This window comes from Alosa pseudoharengus, unplaced genomic scaffold (assembly GCF_046254945.1).
Source record: "Alosa pseudoharengus isolate Yale_2024_CS ecotype anadromous, Long Island Sound unplaced genomic scaffold, YU_APseudo_1.1 YU_APseudo_1.1_scf_19, whole genome shotgun sequence".
Classification (NCBI taxonomy): domain Eukaryota; kingdom Metazoa; phylum Chordata; class Actinopteri; order Clupeiformes; family Clupeidae; genus Alosa; species Alosa pseudoharengus.
This window is the reverse complement of record NW_027468657.1, coordinates 30,125,082-30,139,986: the sequence shown is the minus strand read 5'-3', so window position 1 is coordinate 30,139,986 and position 14,905 is coordinate 30,125,082. Positions and strand designations below refer to the sequence as shown.

At 41.5% G+C, this 14,905-nt stretch overlaps 1 protein-coding gene across 1 annotated transcript; it reads right to left on the bottom strand.

Annotated features, from left to right (window-relative positions):
* Window positions 1–11,472: 11,472 nt before the first annotated feature.
* Window positions 11,473–14,688, bottom strand: LOC143132951 (uncharacterized). Its single transcript, XM_076292781.1, has 3 exons — window positions 13,063–14,688; window positions 12,189–12,903; window positions 11,473–11,780 (listed from the first exon to the last, which is right to left on the bottom strand). Exons 1-3 carry the CDS (start codon window positions 14,686–14,688, stop codon window positions 11,473–11,475), a joined length of 2,649 nt encoding a protein of 882 aa, XP_076148896.1.
* Between the last annotated feature and the right edge of the window lie 217 nt (window positions 14,689–14,905).

Sequence of the window (14,905 nt, the reverse complement as noted above, 5' to 3'; positions counted from 1 at the left end):
AGCATAGAAGAAGAGCTGTCAGTCAAACAGGTGGGCAACAAGCTACAAGTGAGCGGCAAATCTGAGAAGAGACACGAAGATGGAAAAGGCTCCTACTCCTACAGGGTCCAGGCCTTCAGGAGGGAGTTTGATTTCCCAGAAGGGGTGACTCCTGAGGCTGTGACCTGCAGTTTGGCAGAGGGAAAGCTTCACATTGAAGCACCAGGAAAACAGATGCCTTCCATCTCTGAGAGGGTAGTGCCCATCAACTGCAAAACAGCGGATTCCACAGAACAGTTGGAGAAGATGACAAAAGAGGACAATGCCACAGGTCGGGAGAAAATCCAACAGTAAACACACTGCTGAAAAAGCAGACTATTCCTCTTTGAAGAAAAATGATGGACTTTTAAAATGTTATTCAGTTTCTTGTTGTGTTTCCAGACAAATGTAATGAATCTTTCCTAATATGAACAACCAATTTGTAATATGTTTTTTTAAATAGACAAATGATGTTATAATGATGTCAACTAATAGCCTGGCGGGCCATCCTATATCATTGAAATGTATAGTCTGGAATCGAGCCATTCACCTCGCTTAATCCAAGGGGCGGGCAGAGAATTGTCTTTCAAACTGCCTAGGCATGCAATAGGCCAGCGCTACGACCATATCTGTATCCGGTCGGCAAAACGGCAAATACATCCTTCTTCGAAAGGAATGACTTAAGTGCATTGTGTTGCTCAACTTTCAAAGAAAAGTCCAACTCCTCCAAAGTTGACGCCAACGCCGATTCAAACAACCGCTCTTCGTTCGCCATAGCCACCTTCCTTGTTGTTCACCGTCGCAGGACTGTCGTTATCCTGTTAAGCCCGCCTTAAGACTCTCTAACAAAATAGAGTGCTGTGATTGGATAACATCCACGGTGTTAGCCAATAGAAATTCCTATGGTTTGCTACTAGACGTACAGGCTGAGCAAATTAATTTGCCGCCGCTAGGGTGCGTCTAGATTTCTAGGCTAGTCAACTAATGCAATAGAATAAACTTTTTTATTCAATAAAATCATAAAGATTTCCTAGTTTGTCTTCTCTTATTTAACAGAGTGTGCTAAACTTGAAATGCTAAAATTTCCAAGAAAGTCACAAGGCTTGATAAGTATATCATTATTAGTGTGGTTTATTTCTGTAGGCAAAAGAGAAGTAAAAGAACTTTTTTTTTTTCAAATTTGGCTTTTAGTATTGTGATTCAATGTGGCCAAATAAAATAAATATATTTTAATATGAACAACTAATATGCATAATGTTGTTTTTTTACAGGTAAACATATATAAACAGATATAACGTTCACTGACAATGACATGCTTAAGACATGTAAGCAGGAATGGTGCTTTGAAAATCTGTCAAATGTTTTTGTTAATTAACTAAACTGACATATGGCCACTTAATATTTTTGAGTGGAGACTCAAATTTGAAACATGGTCTGCACGCAAAAAAGCTACTGTTGATTACTGTTAAAGACTGCATGGTACATTCGGTACACATCTGTATTGAACATAATGTCCTGTACTACACTACACACTCAATGTTGAGACAGAGCACATTGAAACTCAGAGTTGCCCAAAACTCACTGGTGGTTTGGCCTTATATGGGCTGTACGGGCTGTAATATTGGCTTAAAATGAACAGAAAAAGATCATTACATTGCAATTATTTGTAAGCCAATTGATCATCAACCAACATTTTGAGTGTGTCAACTCGACTAGATAGGCTTACACTGAGAGAGTAGAACAAATGTAGCATTATGTTCTTAATGATCTATGAACAGGTTCATAAGACTCAGTCCATCACTCCAACAGTCCAACAGCCCATCATGCTCTTGAGAACACACAAGAGGATCATGAATGTTACCTCCCAGTTGCTGCTTGATTTTCACTTCTCAACAACAATTCCATGTTCCATATGTGTTGTGCATGCATTACTTGAAAATAACTAGCTCCAGTTAGCCTATGTATGAACAATGAAGGTAACGAACTCTTAAAAATGTGAAAAACGTGAACTTGAAGAAGTAAAAATTTAACAATAGGCCTATGAACTATGAAAATTGAACAACTTGAAGCTACATCAAGACATCAAGTGTGAACATGCTTAACAAAATATGGGAACAAAACATGGGAACTAAACGTGCATTACGAATATAATCAGTGGGAGCCCTGTGCTTGTTTCCCTGCAACATGGGGGTGATGGAAGACAGTGACACCTTCAGTGTGTTTGAAATGTCCAGTCGATTGCGCAATTTGGTCTTAGTTGCAGTCATTGCAGAAAACCCGGCCTCGCATATAGATACATGGTGGAAAATGGTAGCAACGTTTTCAGCGCTTTTACGGCTATCTCGGGATATTCTGCTATGGTTTTGATCCAAAAACCCGCCAGAGAGGTTTCCTCATACACACTCGACCACCGTCATTTGCAATTTCGATCAACTGCTCTTCCTCCTGCGCTGACAAGTTAGGACTATTCTGGATATTGACAAATGGGTTGCGGACCCACTCATTGGTTTGCCGTGGATCTTTGGAGGATGGGAAGTAACGCTCAAACTCATTTGAAAGCGCAACAAGGTGATCGCGCACCAGCTGCGAGAGAAAGGGCCCCTCAGTCTCTCCCAAAACCCCCACTACTGTTTGGAACATATCAAATACACCCCGTTCCCATTCGTCCACACAAATCAAGCTTGGCTTTAAATACAGTGACTTTATCTGCCAGTTTAAAGACAGTCGTCATTCTCCCCTGGAGTGACAGGTTGAGGTCATTAAGCAACCCGAATATGCCACACAGGTAAGCGAGTTTTGACACCCAGTCCTCATCACTAAAATGTGCAGCTAACCGTGACTTTTTTTTCTGTAAGAAATCTCTGCAGCGGCTCTCGCAACTCAAACACTCTGGCCAGTGCTAAAGATGCTTGTTTTTTGTTGCTCATTCTAGCAGTTTAGCTAACTTCGTGTGATACTACCGTTCGCCAAGAACTGATCAAGTGAAGTGAGCTGACCTGAGGCTGCGCAGCGCTAAAGGCAATATGTAAAGTGCTGAAGGCGGGACAGACAGACGTAAGAAAATAGACCTTGCAAAATGCAAACATGCGTGCAATCAAACAACTGCATATAGGCCTATGCCATGTAAAAACGTGACATTATTGCAAATTAAATTTAGTTTAAATTTTTTTTAAACTCATGTCGTAGGCTACGGCCCGGTTAGGAATGTCCCACGGCCCGGTACCGGGCCGCGGCCCGGTGGTTGGGGACCGCTGGTGTAGCAGATAGTGTATGCTGCATGCTGTGTAGGTTGCTTCCTCGCTAGTTTGCTTGCTTGCTCTTCTGCTTTTAGCCACTGCCACTAGCTAGTCTCACCAGAGTCAAAAAGACGAGCAAAGCCTCCTCTGCCAGTACATAGTCTCTCCACCACCAAGACTTCTACAGTGCCTCCTTGCGTCCACACATAGGAACTGGGGTTGTTCCAGAGTTTAAAACATCTAAGATTTCTTACAGGGGAGTATTTATATGTCAGAGAGATAGCTGGCGGCTTTGCTATTTAAGCATTTAAAAGTTCTTAGCAAAATAAAGTTAATCCTATGGAATCCAGTGAAGGGAAGCTAAGATGGGAGTGATCTCGCTTAGAGGCGAGCTGCTGTATTTTGAACCAGTTGCAAGCGGGAAAGTGAGGCCTGGCTGAGACCAACATATAAGGAGTTACAGTAGTCCAGTCTGGTTGTTATGAAGGCATCGATTACTTTTTTAAAGTCCACAAAAGTCAGGAAAAGCTTGATTTTAGATACGTTGTTTAACTGGAAGATACTAGCTCTAACTACGGACTTGACCTGTTTGTCAAATGTAAGATCTCCGTCCATGATCACACCCAGGCTACAGAGGGCTTTACATAGGGCCACAGGGAGTCTAAGTCCATACCCTGGGTGTCATTTCCACTGGGTCCTAATAGGAGGACTTCAGTTTTGTTGTTATTAAAATTCAAAAAATGTAAGGCCATCCAGGCCTTGACATCATCAAGACAGTCTAGGAGAGGTCTTATAGGACTAACACAATTTAATTGATGTCCACATTAACAACACTAAGTCAAAAGACAATATTTCAAGCACAAACATGTATTAACTGATGAAATAGCACTATCATTATTAGTGGGCTTGAAAATAATTTCCTTTCAAATTTGGATTTTCGGCTGAAACACATCTAACTAAGGAATCGATATCCACTCCAAGACATAATTTTGAGATTCAGATATAAAAACAGCAGTCAATGTAAAATTTGGTTGAATCCACATGAATATGCACCTATTTACAAGTCATATTTTATTTGTTCATGGGGTGAAATATGAAATAATATCTCTGTGTATAAGAATATGATAGATATATCTATTTTCCAAAACATTAACCCTTGATGATGTATGTATATGTACACAGTACAGTTTGCAAATTTCACTGCTTATTGTCGGCCTGAGTATTTTTTAAAAACATTTTTTTTTAAGTATATTTTTTGGGCTTTTTGCCTTTATTATGATAGGACAGTGAAGACAGACAGGAAGTGAATGGGAGAGAGAGATGGGGTGGGATCGGGACATGACCGCAGGTCGGACTCAAACCTCGGTCCCCGTGGGCACTTGGATCCGTACATGGTATGGGCGCTGTAGCCTGCTGCGCCACAGCGCCCCCCCGGCCTGAGTATTTTTAAAATCACTTTACCAAATACATAACCTGTTTAATAATTAGTGTTCATAAACATGACATCAATTTCATTTAAATGTATCCTATGAGTTGGTGAAGCAAAGAATCCATATTGCTCACCACATTCAAATTTAGAATCTTTGTGACATCATCATCTGATAAAAAAGTGATATCATTAGTAGTGTGGTTTATTTCTGTAGGAAAAAGAGGAGGAAATGAATTTCCTTTTTCAAATTAGAATAGATTCGATTAGATTCAACTTGTCATTGTGCAGAGTACAAGTACAAAGCCAACAAAATGCAGTTTGCGTCTAACCAGAAGTGCAAAAAAGCAGAAAAGTGCAATGTGATATACAAAGTATAGACAGGTGGTGCATAGGCAGGACAAGAAATATAGTGTTAAAATAACTGTGCCGTAATGCTACGTGATGACGTTTCATACGCCCTTTGGCTGCGCGCAGTTTGTCAGCGCGAGAGACGATGGAAACGAACCAGAAAACTACCAGAAAACTCAAGGAATTAGAAGAACGAACAGAGCCAGAGCAGGATGCATAGACTGAAAGAGGGAGGGAGTTAGCCAGTAAAGTAAAGTAAAAAGTAGGCTACATAACACAAATACATAACACGTTAGGAAATATTAACGCAATTAACGCATTGTGTTTACCTATTTCCTTTGTGGGGGGCTGATGTCATGTAGCGGAGGCCGCAAAACCTGAAGCAGCTAGATCGTTTATTTTATTGTCTATGGAGTCAGCTGAAGATGGAGAGGAACGGAGGAGCTTGTATAGGCGAAAATTATCCGTTTTAAAAAGTTGCCTGATCAGTGATCACCACCACCACACGCATCACGCACTGTGCATAGGGCACCGAGATACAGAGGAGGGGTCGACATGCTACTCCATTTAATTGAGGACGCTCTGAGCACGCACAAGAGGGGGAGAAAACGAGTGGCAGCTTCCAGCTGGCTTGTCATTGTTGATGATAATTGATATCAACTTTTTATTAAGTTAAGATTAAACTAAATGCGGTGGTGGTCGGGACAGATTTATGGGGGCGAGAAGAGGAATGAAGCAGGGGATATCATCAGAGAAATAGATACAGTAGATAGATAGATAGATAGATAGATAGATAGATAGATCGATATCCCAAACATGAAATGAAGTGTTTGCACTTTCTGTGTATATTTTGTGGTATGTATTCATGCCAACAATGTTAATAAAATGATCAAATGCATTCAGTGACACTCATCTCATAAACTCATAATTCTCTTATTTTCACCGAAAAAAAATTGGCTAGTAGAAATTCTGATTGGCTAGTAACTTTAAAAAGTTACCAGCCACATTGGCTGGTGATCAAAAAAGTTAATTTAGAACCCTGATAGTGCAGTACAGCACTATCTACAGCAGTACTACAGCAGTAGTATGCAGTTGGTTTACAGGAGGTTTAGAGTACTATAAATTAGATATAAATATGTGCAATGTAGTAGCAGTAACAATATAATAGTAGTAAGAATAATAATGTAAGGATATATGCAGTGTATTAGCAGTTACTTTATAAGAGCAGAATAAATATGGATATTCAGTATGAACCGTATTGACAGATATATACAGCTATGTGCAGTGTGGTAACAGTACCATTGTAGTGCAGATACAGTAACATTATAAGAGTAATAAGTGTATGTACAGGATGTAGTATGAAGAGCAGTAAAATAAGGCTATGTATAAGTGTAATTACAGTATGTACATTTGTAAATAAATAGAACACTATGGGTGGGATAGGGTAGTGAAAATTGTCCTTGTTGTCCCTGTCAAAGTTGTGGACACCTCAACAGGCACAGGCAAGGAGGCATCGGGCGGGGGGGGGGCTTAGTTGATTGGTTGTCACCGGGATGCAGAGTTAGAGTTCAGTAAGGTGACAGCGGCAGGAAAGAAGCTTCCTCTGAACCTGCTGGTTCGGGTGCAGAGAGACCTGTAACGCCACGCCTCCCGGAGGGTAGTGGGGAGAACAGTCTGTGGTTGGGGTGAGAACAGACTTTGGTGATGCTGCTTGCCTTACGCAAGCATCGCTTTCCCTGGATGGCCTCGATGGAGGAGAGTGAGGAACCAGTGATGCGTTGGGCAGTTTTCACCACCCTCTGCAGTGCTTTTCGGTCGTGGGCAGAGCAGTTGTTACAGTTAGCAAAGTTCACCAGGATCTAGGGAGACAGGTGGACCTTCTTTAGTCTCCTCAGAAAGAAAAGACGCTGGTGAGCCTTCTTGATCAGGGTAGAGGTGTTGAGGGTCCAAGAGAGGTCTGAGATGTGGACACCCAGGATCTTGAAGCTGGTGACACGCTCTACCTCAGTCCCGTTGATGAGAATGGGGGTGTGTGTGCCAGCTTTAGACTTCCTGAAGTCCACAATGAGCTCTCTGGTCTTTTTGGAGTTGAGAGCCAGGTTGTTGTCAGTGCACCATGATGTAAGGTACTGGACCTCCTCCCTGTAGGCCGTTTCATCGTTGTTGCTGATGAGACCAATCAGATAGATAGATAGATAGATAGATAGATAGATAGATAGATACTTCATTGATTCCCAAGGGGAAATTCAAGATACCGTCACCGTACCTTCTCACCGTACCGTAGTGTCGTCTGCAAACTTGACAATGGTGTTAGAGCATACATGGGCAACATACGGCCCGCGGGCCACATCCGGCCCGTGGGCTTTCCCTGACCGGCCCGCGTAAGGTCCGTGAAACAACAAATAGTCAAGAGCCTAGCATAGACATAATGCACGCAAATCAATATCGTTGCTTTTATTTTGAAAGCGACTGCTATTTGTACGCCCATACATTTGTGCGTGGATGCATACGATGTAGGCCTAAACACCCTCACTGAATTGTGCTGGTGAATAGAATTTATGCTTCTGCGTCGACACAGTGCAGTTGCCTTTAAGTCGGCGTAAACCTTTCAAAGTTTTGATGTCTTATGTCTGCGTCGCTCACCACCGCAAAGGTTGTCAGAACGAACTCCTGCTGTTTGTTGGCGATACGAAGTGTTAATTTCAAAACGTTACTGGCAGATAGATAGTTTACATTCGGATAACCCTGTCATTGTAACCAAAATATGTCTGAGTTTATTTGCAAAGCTTATGTTAGCGAACTAGTATGATGCTACTACCCACAGGTTGCTTGAAGCAGCCGGCTCAACACACAGGGCGAGTTGACCAATCACAGTTTTGTGCATAAAGTTAAAGCAAAAACATAGCCTACATTTTTAAAATAGTTTTCTTTGTGCATGTTGATTAACTAATGACAGCCTACTATTGTCTGCTCCACATTTTCATAGTCTAATTCTGCATAGAGTTAATTTAATGATGGTAATGATTTAATGATGAAATATTGCTGAGTGTTGATGAAATGGTGGCACAGGCCTATGGTTGTACTGACTCCTTCACATTTTCATGGCCTAGCCTAATTATATAGATATTGTAGTACTTTTTTATATCAGTCTTTGAAAACTGAAAAAAAAAAATGTCAATGTCAAAAAATCATTTTCGAGAATGAGGATTAAATACTGGACATAGATTAAATAGCCTATTGCTGTTTTTCCTTTGTCTCCCTCACATTTTCATCTGTTCTTACGAGTAGTAGTAAACAAAACCATATGATTTAATTAATGTTATACAAGAACAGAATAGAATTGGACAGAATTGAGTTCAGACTTGAGTTCGGTATTTTGGGTCCGGCCCTCGTCAACAGTCCCAGTTTGTCATGTGGCCCCTTGGGGAAATTAGTTGCCCACCCCTGTGTTAGAGCCATGTACAGATACAGTCGTAGGTGAGGAGGGAGTAGAGGAGAGGGCTCAGCACACATCTTTGTGGTACACCGGTGTTCAGAGTGATGGTTGAGGAGGGGTGATTATCTAACCTAACAGACTGAGGTCTGTTGGTTAGGAAGTCCAGAATCCAGTTACAGAGGGAGGTATTGATGCCCAGTTCACTGAGTTTGGTGATCAGTTTGGAGGGGAATGCTGAACTAAAGTCAATGAACAGCATTCTCACATAGATGTTGCTATTATCAAGGTGGGACAGGGCAGAGTGCTATAGAGATGGCATCCTCTGTGCTCCTGTTCTGACAGTAGGTGAATTGGAAGAGGTCCAGTGAGGGTGGTAAGCAGGTCTTGAGATGGGCCAGGACCAGCCTCTCGAAGCACTTTATGATGATGAGGGTGAGTGCAACTGGATGGAAGTCCTTAGCCGACTTCCGACCCACGAGCCAGGCCAGGCTAGGGTAATTTGAGGGGCCACCTGGTGATAGTAGCCCAGGCTACAAGCCTCATGAACCTGACACGTTTGTGTTCAGACTGTCAGGCCATTAGCCTCTCCGCATTACACCTCGACACGCCCTCGCTTGTGAAAACGTCACCAATACCACCCATTTTTTTTAAACAGGATAAGCAGAAAGTCACGTATCTCTTTCCTATACTGGGGTGTGATTCCCAAAACCATAGCTGCTAACTTAGTTAGCAACTTTGTTGGTTGCAATGCAATTTCCCATTGCCAACCAACTAAGTTGCTAATGGGGTAGCAATGGTTTTGGGAAACGCACCCCTGTATGCTATCAAAGTCAGTTGTTTCCCTGTTGTTTCTGTTCGAGCTGATGTCCGAGTCTGTTGAGGCTGGACTGTCATTGGCTTATCTGCGTTCTAAGGGTGGCGCTTAGCGACAGGTCAATTACAAGTTGACAGTTGCTATGTGATTTGATGATTTGAACAACAACACGCTCTGCTCCCGCCTAAAGTGGGATGCGGGCCTAATTTGCATTACAATACAGATATCTCTATAGAAATTCAGTTACTAAAACATGTTTTCATTATTAATTCATTGGCCATACCCAACGAGGGAGAATGTGGGACGTGTTCTCGCGTTCTAGACAAATGTCCAGCACCAACGAGACAGCTGCTGCCCTGGTGGCATCCATGTTCTTCCCAAAAAGACTACAAACCCCAGTGTTTGCGCTAGCAACTCATTTGTACATGTTGTACAGGTGGGCGTACGAGACTAATGGAAAGAGCCATAACTCCCTCTCCTATGCTGGCAACGCTCCAACTACGAGATGCATCGAAGGAATCAAAGTCGCAGTAGTGACGTGATGGTCAAAGGTCATAGCCTATCGTTGACTAACACATATTTGCGATGTGGTAATGGTAATTTAGACATAGAAATATTGCAAATATTTCTCATTTATGTTTTATTTCAGCAAACTAAAATACTGTTTTGGTTATCATACTGTTACGACCCTGTGGGTCTTGTTTATTATTTGTGTTTGTTACTTCTGTTTTGTGCTTCCAGGCAGATTGGCGCAGCTGAGGGGTGGTGTGAAACCCTATGACGTCAGGGTAGCCCGGCCCTTTAAAAGGGGGCTGACGTCATTGAGCTCTCTTGCTAGCTGTGGGGATCGTTCGTTGCCACCGTCGCTGCCGCACATCGCTGCCACTAGGGCCAGCCTCGGGCCTTGCCCGTGCAACTTGCCGTCATCTCTCTCACTCCCTGGGGTGAGAGACCAGGAGTGAGCGCCTGGCCGCCGAGGCCTTGTTTTTCTTGGTTTAGACATTTTTCCATACGGGTTTTTTTTTGTATTAATAAATACACCATTTTATTAAGTTTTGTGTCTGCCCGTTTTTGTTATATCCCACAAGCCCTAGACCGGGATGTAACAATACACTATCTGCCCGCATCCCCGTCCTTGAATTTTAGGAATGTCACAATCCACCCGTTTTATCAACTTTTATGCGGGTACCCGACCCGATTCAGGACTCTGGGCTAGATTGTTTTCCCATGTAGCCTACTTTGAAGCATATGCAGGTGGGAGAAAATGTTTAAGAATGAAAACCCTGGCCTGAAAATATATTTGTCATATCTTGCATCAAGGCCGTAGCCATGATGTCAACATTGGGGGGGACCAAATCTGTGGTGCGGTGTGAATTTCAATAACAGAATTTCAATAAATTTCCTGCCATGCAAAAATATTATTAAAATCACAAACAAGTCATTAGTTAAGTCAGTCAATTAGGATATACCAAACATTTGACGGACATAGGCACGGATGGATTATGAACCCCTGCATAGATGCAAAAAAACCCTCCCCTGTTAAGATAGGGGGGCCCGGGGGCATACTTCCCAGGAAGACTTTAAAAAAAAAAAAAAAGATCCTTTATATAATGACGACTTGTGAGTTTTGTGGAAATAGAAGAGAAGGGCGGAGAAGCAACTTCACACACCCTGAGCTCTTGGGCCCAGTAGGCCCATTCAATAATCCATCCCTGGATATAGACCTGTGGTATGACTCCATCCCAAAATGTATATTTTAAAAGAAAATACAAACTAGTATCTTTGATAACCTCTATATTACACTGAATGCTTACTCATAGGTTTGGACCTAGCCCAATCATATTTTGTATTTTGATTTTATTATTCTGGCGGCTAATCACACGTCCCCCCCAAAGTCTATGGTGACTACGGCCCTGTTGCATATCAAATTATGGTTCGTCTATGTTTTTAGTGAGGCTGTTATTTGAAACAATTTGCGAGAAAAAGTCTGATCATTATTCAGGCAATTCGGTGTACAGGATTGTGAAATGGGAAAAACAACCCCAGAAAATGGACCGGACACATAACAAATATTTTAAATGTTTATTGGTGAAAAAAAAAAAAAGTAAGTAAATAGTTTAAAAGAACAAATAAATTATAACAAAATTAATTTAATGACAAATAATATGTTTGGATGAATATAAAGATGATCTTATTTTCTTTTCCTATCCCAGCCAATCATCTGTTTCCTCAAGAGTTTGTTCTGGGAGGAGTAGATGTTAGTGCCATTACATTTATCAAGGTTCCTGTCAGCCTCTTCATTCAGTTTGAGAATGCGGGCCAACTGGGCTTGGCTTCTGGCCTCTTTCTTCTGCTCTTTCCTCTTTATCTTTTTCTCTTTCTTTTCTTTTTCCCACTCAAGCCAGGATGACTCTAGATTTTGTCTTTTTGCCTCTGCATCCACTAGGCTCTTGCGTTTCTCCTGCTCTCTTTTGGCCCGGGTCATGTATCCTTTGAATACTGCAGAGAGAAAAGATTTGATGACTCGTTAAAACATTAAGATTAGCAGTGAAATTTAAGGATGATGAAGACATACAGTAAAATTCAGATGTAGCCTGATGTAGCCATACTCAATTCTATTTAGAATTTGATTCTGATACTGCATGATTGGGATGTGATTATGGGGCGTTTCAACTGTACCCTGCTCCTGCACCGTTGCTCATCTGTCAATCATCTTATAAAGCCCGCCCAGACAAATTGATTGGTGTTAGTTCAGGCATAGTTGCTTCTCAATGGAACAAGTCCAGACCGAATTTCCCAACCTCAAATTTTGTGGGCAGGGTTAAATTCATGGCTTCCAGGCCAATTTAGATGTGTATTTAAACAAGGATCTCAGTCAGAATATTTACAGATTTATTGGGTACTTACCTTGAAAATAAGGTTCTTCACCTTCTTCCTCTTCTCTCATGATGGTCCTCTCAATTTTTGTCTCATATCGCTCTTTCATCTTTCCATTGACCCATCCAATGAGCCTCCTTCTCATACTTTTATCTCGGACCGGATCATCTGTCTCATCCTGTGATTCCCTCTCATCATCATTACTCTCATCACTGCTCTCATCACTACGCTCATCATCAGTTTGTTCCCAGAATGTTCCCTTGTCCTCCTGTTGTTCATCCTTTGTCTGACTCTCCATTTCTTCTTGTTTTTGTCTTTGCATTTCTTCCTTTTGTCTCTTTCTCTCCATTTCCTCTTCCCTCTGTTTCTGAATTTCCTGTTCTCTCTCTCTTTCCATTTCTAGCTCCCTTTGTCTGTCCTGTTCGTCCTGTTCGTCCTGTTTTTCCAATTCTAGTTGTTGTTCTCGAATAATGTCCAGTCTAGTTTTTCTTGCTTCAGTGTCTGTTCTTTCCATCTCTCTGTCTGTCTCTTTTTGTCTCATTTCCATTTGTCTGTTTATTTCCTTCTTTTCTTCCTCCACTTTCATTTGTCTAGCTTCCACTTCTTCCTTTTCCATTTCTAACTTTCTGTTGTCCATTTCTGCTTGCCTATTTTCATTTTCCCTCCTCTGGATCTCGAGTAGACTTTGTGACTCTCTTTGTTTTTCCTCTTCAGTTTGAAGCTGTTGATGTTTTTCTCTCTTGTCCTCTATTTGTTTAAGCTCAGACTCACATTTTTCTTTTATGCTTTTCTCAATTTCCTTCAGTTTCTCTGCTTCTTCTTCCTTTTGTAACTCCAGTTCTTGTTTTTGCTCCATCTCTCTTTTTCTTTTCTCAGCTTCTTTTCTCTCCATCTCCATCCTTTTCTGTTCCATCTCTCTTTCTCTCTCCTCAATATACTGACGTCTTTTCTCTTCTTTTTTCTCCATTTCCAATGTTCTCTGTTCCATCTCTCTTAGGCTCTCCTCCATCTCCATTTTTTGGATCTCTAGGAGCCTTTCTCTCTCATTTTGTCTCTCCTCTTCTATTTGAATCTGACTTTGCTTTTTCTCTTGCTCAAGGTGTTTCACCTGTTCTTCCCTCGTTTTTGCCTCTTTTTCTGCCTCCTCTCTTTGTTTTTCAATCTCTCTGCATTTCTCTTTCCACTCATCATCCTTTTGCAGGGCTACTTTTGTCCACTTTTCCTCGGTTTGTTTTAGGTCAGCCGTGTTTTTATCTTGTTCACTCTGGCTTTGCCTAAGGTTCTCCTCTTTTTCTTGTCTCTTTTTAGCCAACTCTCTCATCTCCACATCTCTCTGTCTCTTCTCATTCTCCTTTCTTTGGATATCCATCAGTCTTTCTATCTCTTTTTGTTTTTCTTTTTCAATTTGAATCTGTCTTTTCTGTTCTTCCCTCCTTAGCTCTTGTAATCTTTCTTTCTCATTGATGGCATCCTTTTCTGCCTGTTCTCTCTGTTTTTCTATCTCTCTGTATTTTGCTTCCCATTCCTCCTCCTTTTGTCGGGCTGTTTGTCTCCAGCTTTTCTCCATCTGTTTTAGCATATCTTTATTTTTCAATGTCATTGTTTTCTCAATTTCTTTGAGTTTCTCCTTTTCTTCAGCCGCTGAAGCTTCTTGTAATTGCAGCTGATATCTTTTCTCATCTACCTCCCTTTGTTGCTCCTCCAAAACTCTTTCTCTCTCTCTTTGCTTCTCCACCTCCATTTGCATATGTCTTTCATGTTCTGCTCTCTTCTGGTTTTCGGCTTTTCTATCCAAATTTTCTTTCTGATTTTCATTTTCCATGGCCCTTTTGTTCAACTCCTTCAGCTGCTTCTGTTCCATCTCCCTGAGTCTCTCCTCTTTCTCCCTCAGTTCCATCTCTCCTTTTTTCTTGATATCTCTCTCCATCTCTTTCAAACGCTCCATCTCTTTCTCTCTCTGCTGCCTCTCCTCCTCAATCTTTTGCTGTCTCTCATTCAAACCTTGTTCCATTTCTTTCTGTTTTTGAAGAAGTTGTCTTTCCATTTCTCTGTGCTTTTCCAAAATTTTTTCCCCCATTGTTTTCTGTTGATCTTCCAATTGTTTCTTCAGTTCTTCTTGTCTCTTGATCTCTTCCAATTTCTCATGATGTTGTTTTCTTGCCTTTTCTCTTTCCAAGTCGTTCAATCTATCCATCTCTTTCTGCGTTTCTTCCTCTGTCTTGAACACTTTTAGCTGTTCTCTCTCTGTCTTCTGTTTCTCCCTCTCTAACTCTTTAGAGCTCTCCAGCTCTTTCAACCTCTCCTCCTCTTTGGCTTTTCTTTCCAACACTTCTTTTTCTTTGATTTTCTTGTTCACCCCCTCCAGCTGCTTCAGTTCCATCTCCCTGAGTCTCTCCTCTTTCTCCCTCAGTTCCATTTCTCCCTTCTTCTTGATATCTCTCTCCATCTCTTTCAAACGCTCCATCTCCTTCTCTCTCTGCTGCCTCTCCTCCTCAATTTTTTGCTGTCTCTCATTCAAACCTTGTTCCATTTCTTCCTTTTTTTGAAGAAGTTTTCGCTCCATTTCTTGTCCCATTTTTCTCTGTTTTTCTTCCCATTGCTTCTTCAGTTCTTCCTGTCTTTTGATTCCTTCCAATTTCTCATTGTCTTGCTGTCTTGCTTTCACTCTTTCCGAATCTTTAATTCTATCCATCTCTTTCTGCTTTTGTTTTTCTCTATCTAGCTTGCTCAGCTGTTCTATCTCTTGC

Bases quoted from the DNA above. Each gene is read 5' to 3' on its own strand.
- LOC143132951 (XM_076292781.1), bottom strand. From the start codon at position 14,688: ATGGAACAAGGTTTGAATGAGAGACAGCAAAAAATTGAGGAGGAGAGG. The intron at 12,904-13,062 runs AAAAGGATGGAG...AAACAAATAGAG, and splicing joins GAGAAAGAGAGATGGAACAG to GACAAGAGAGAAAAACATCA. The intron at 11,781-12,188 runs GTAAGTACCCAA...TTCTCTCTGCAG, and splicing joins TGAAGAACCTTATTTTCAAG to TATTCAAAGGATACATGACC.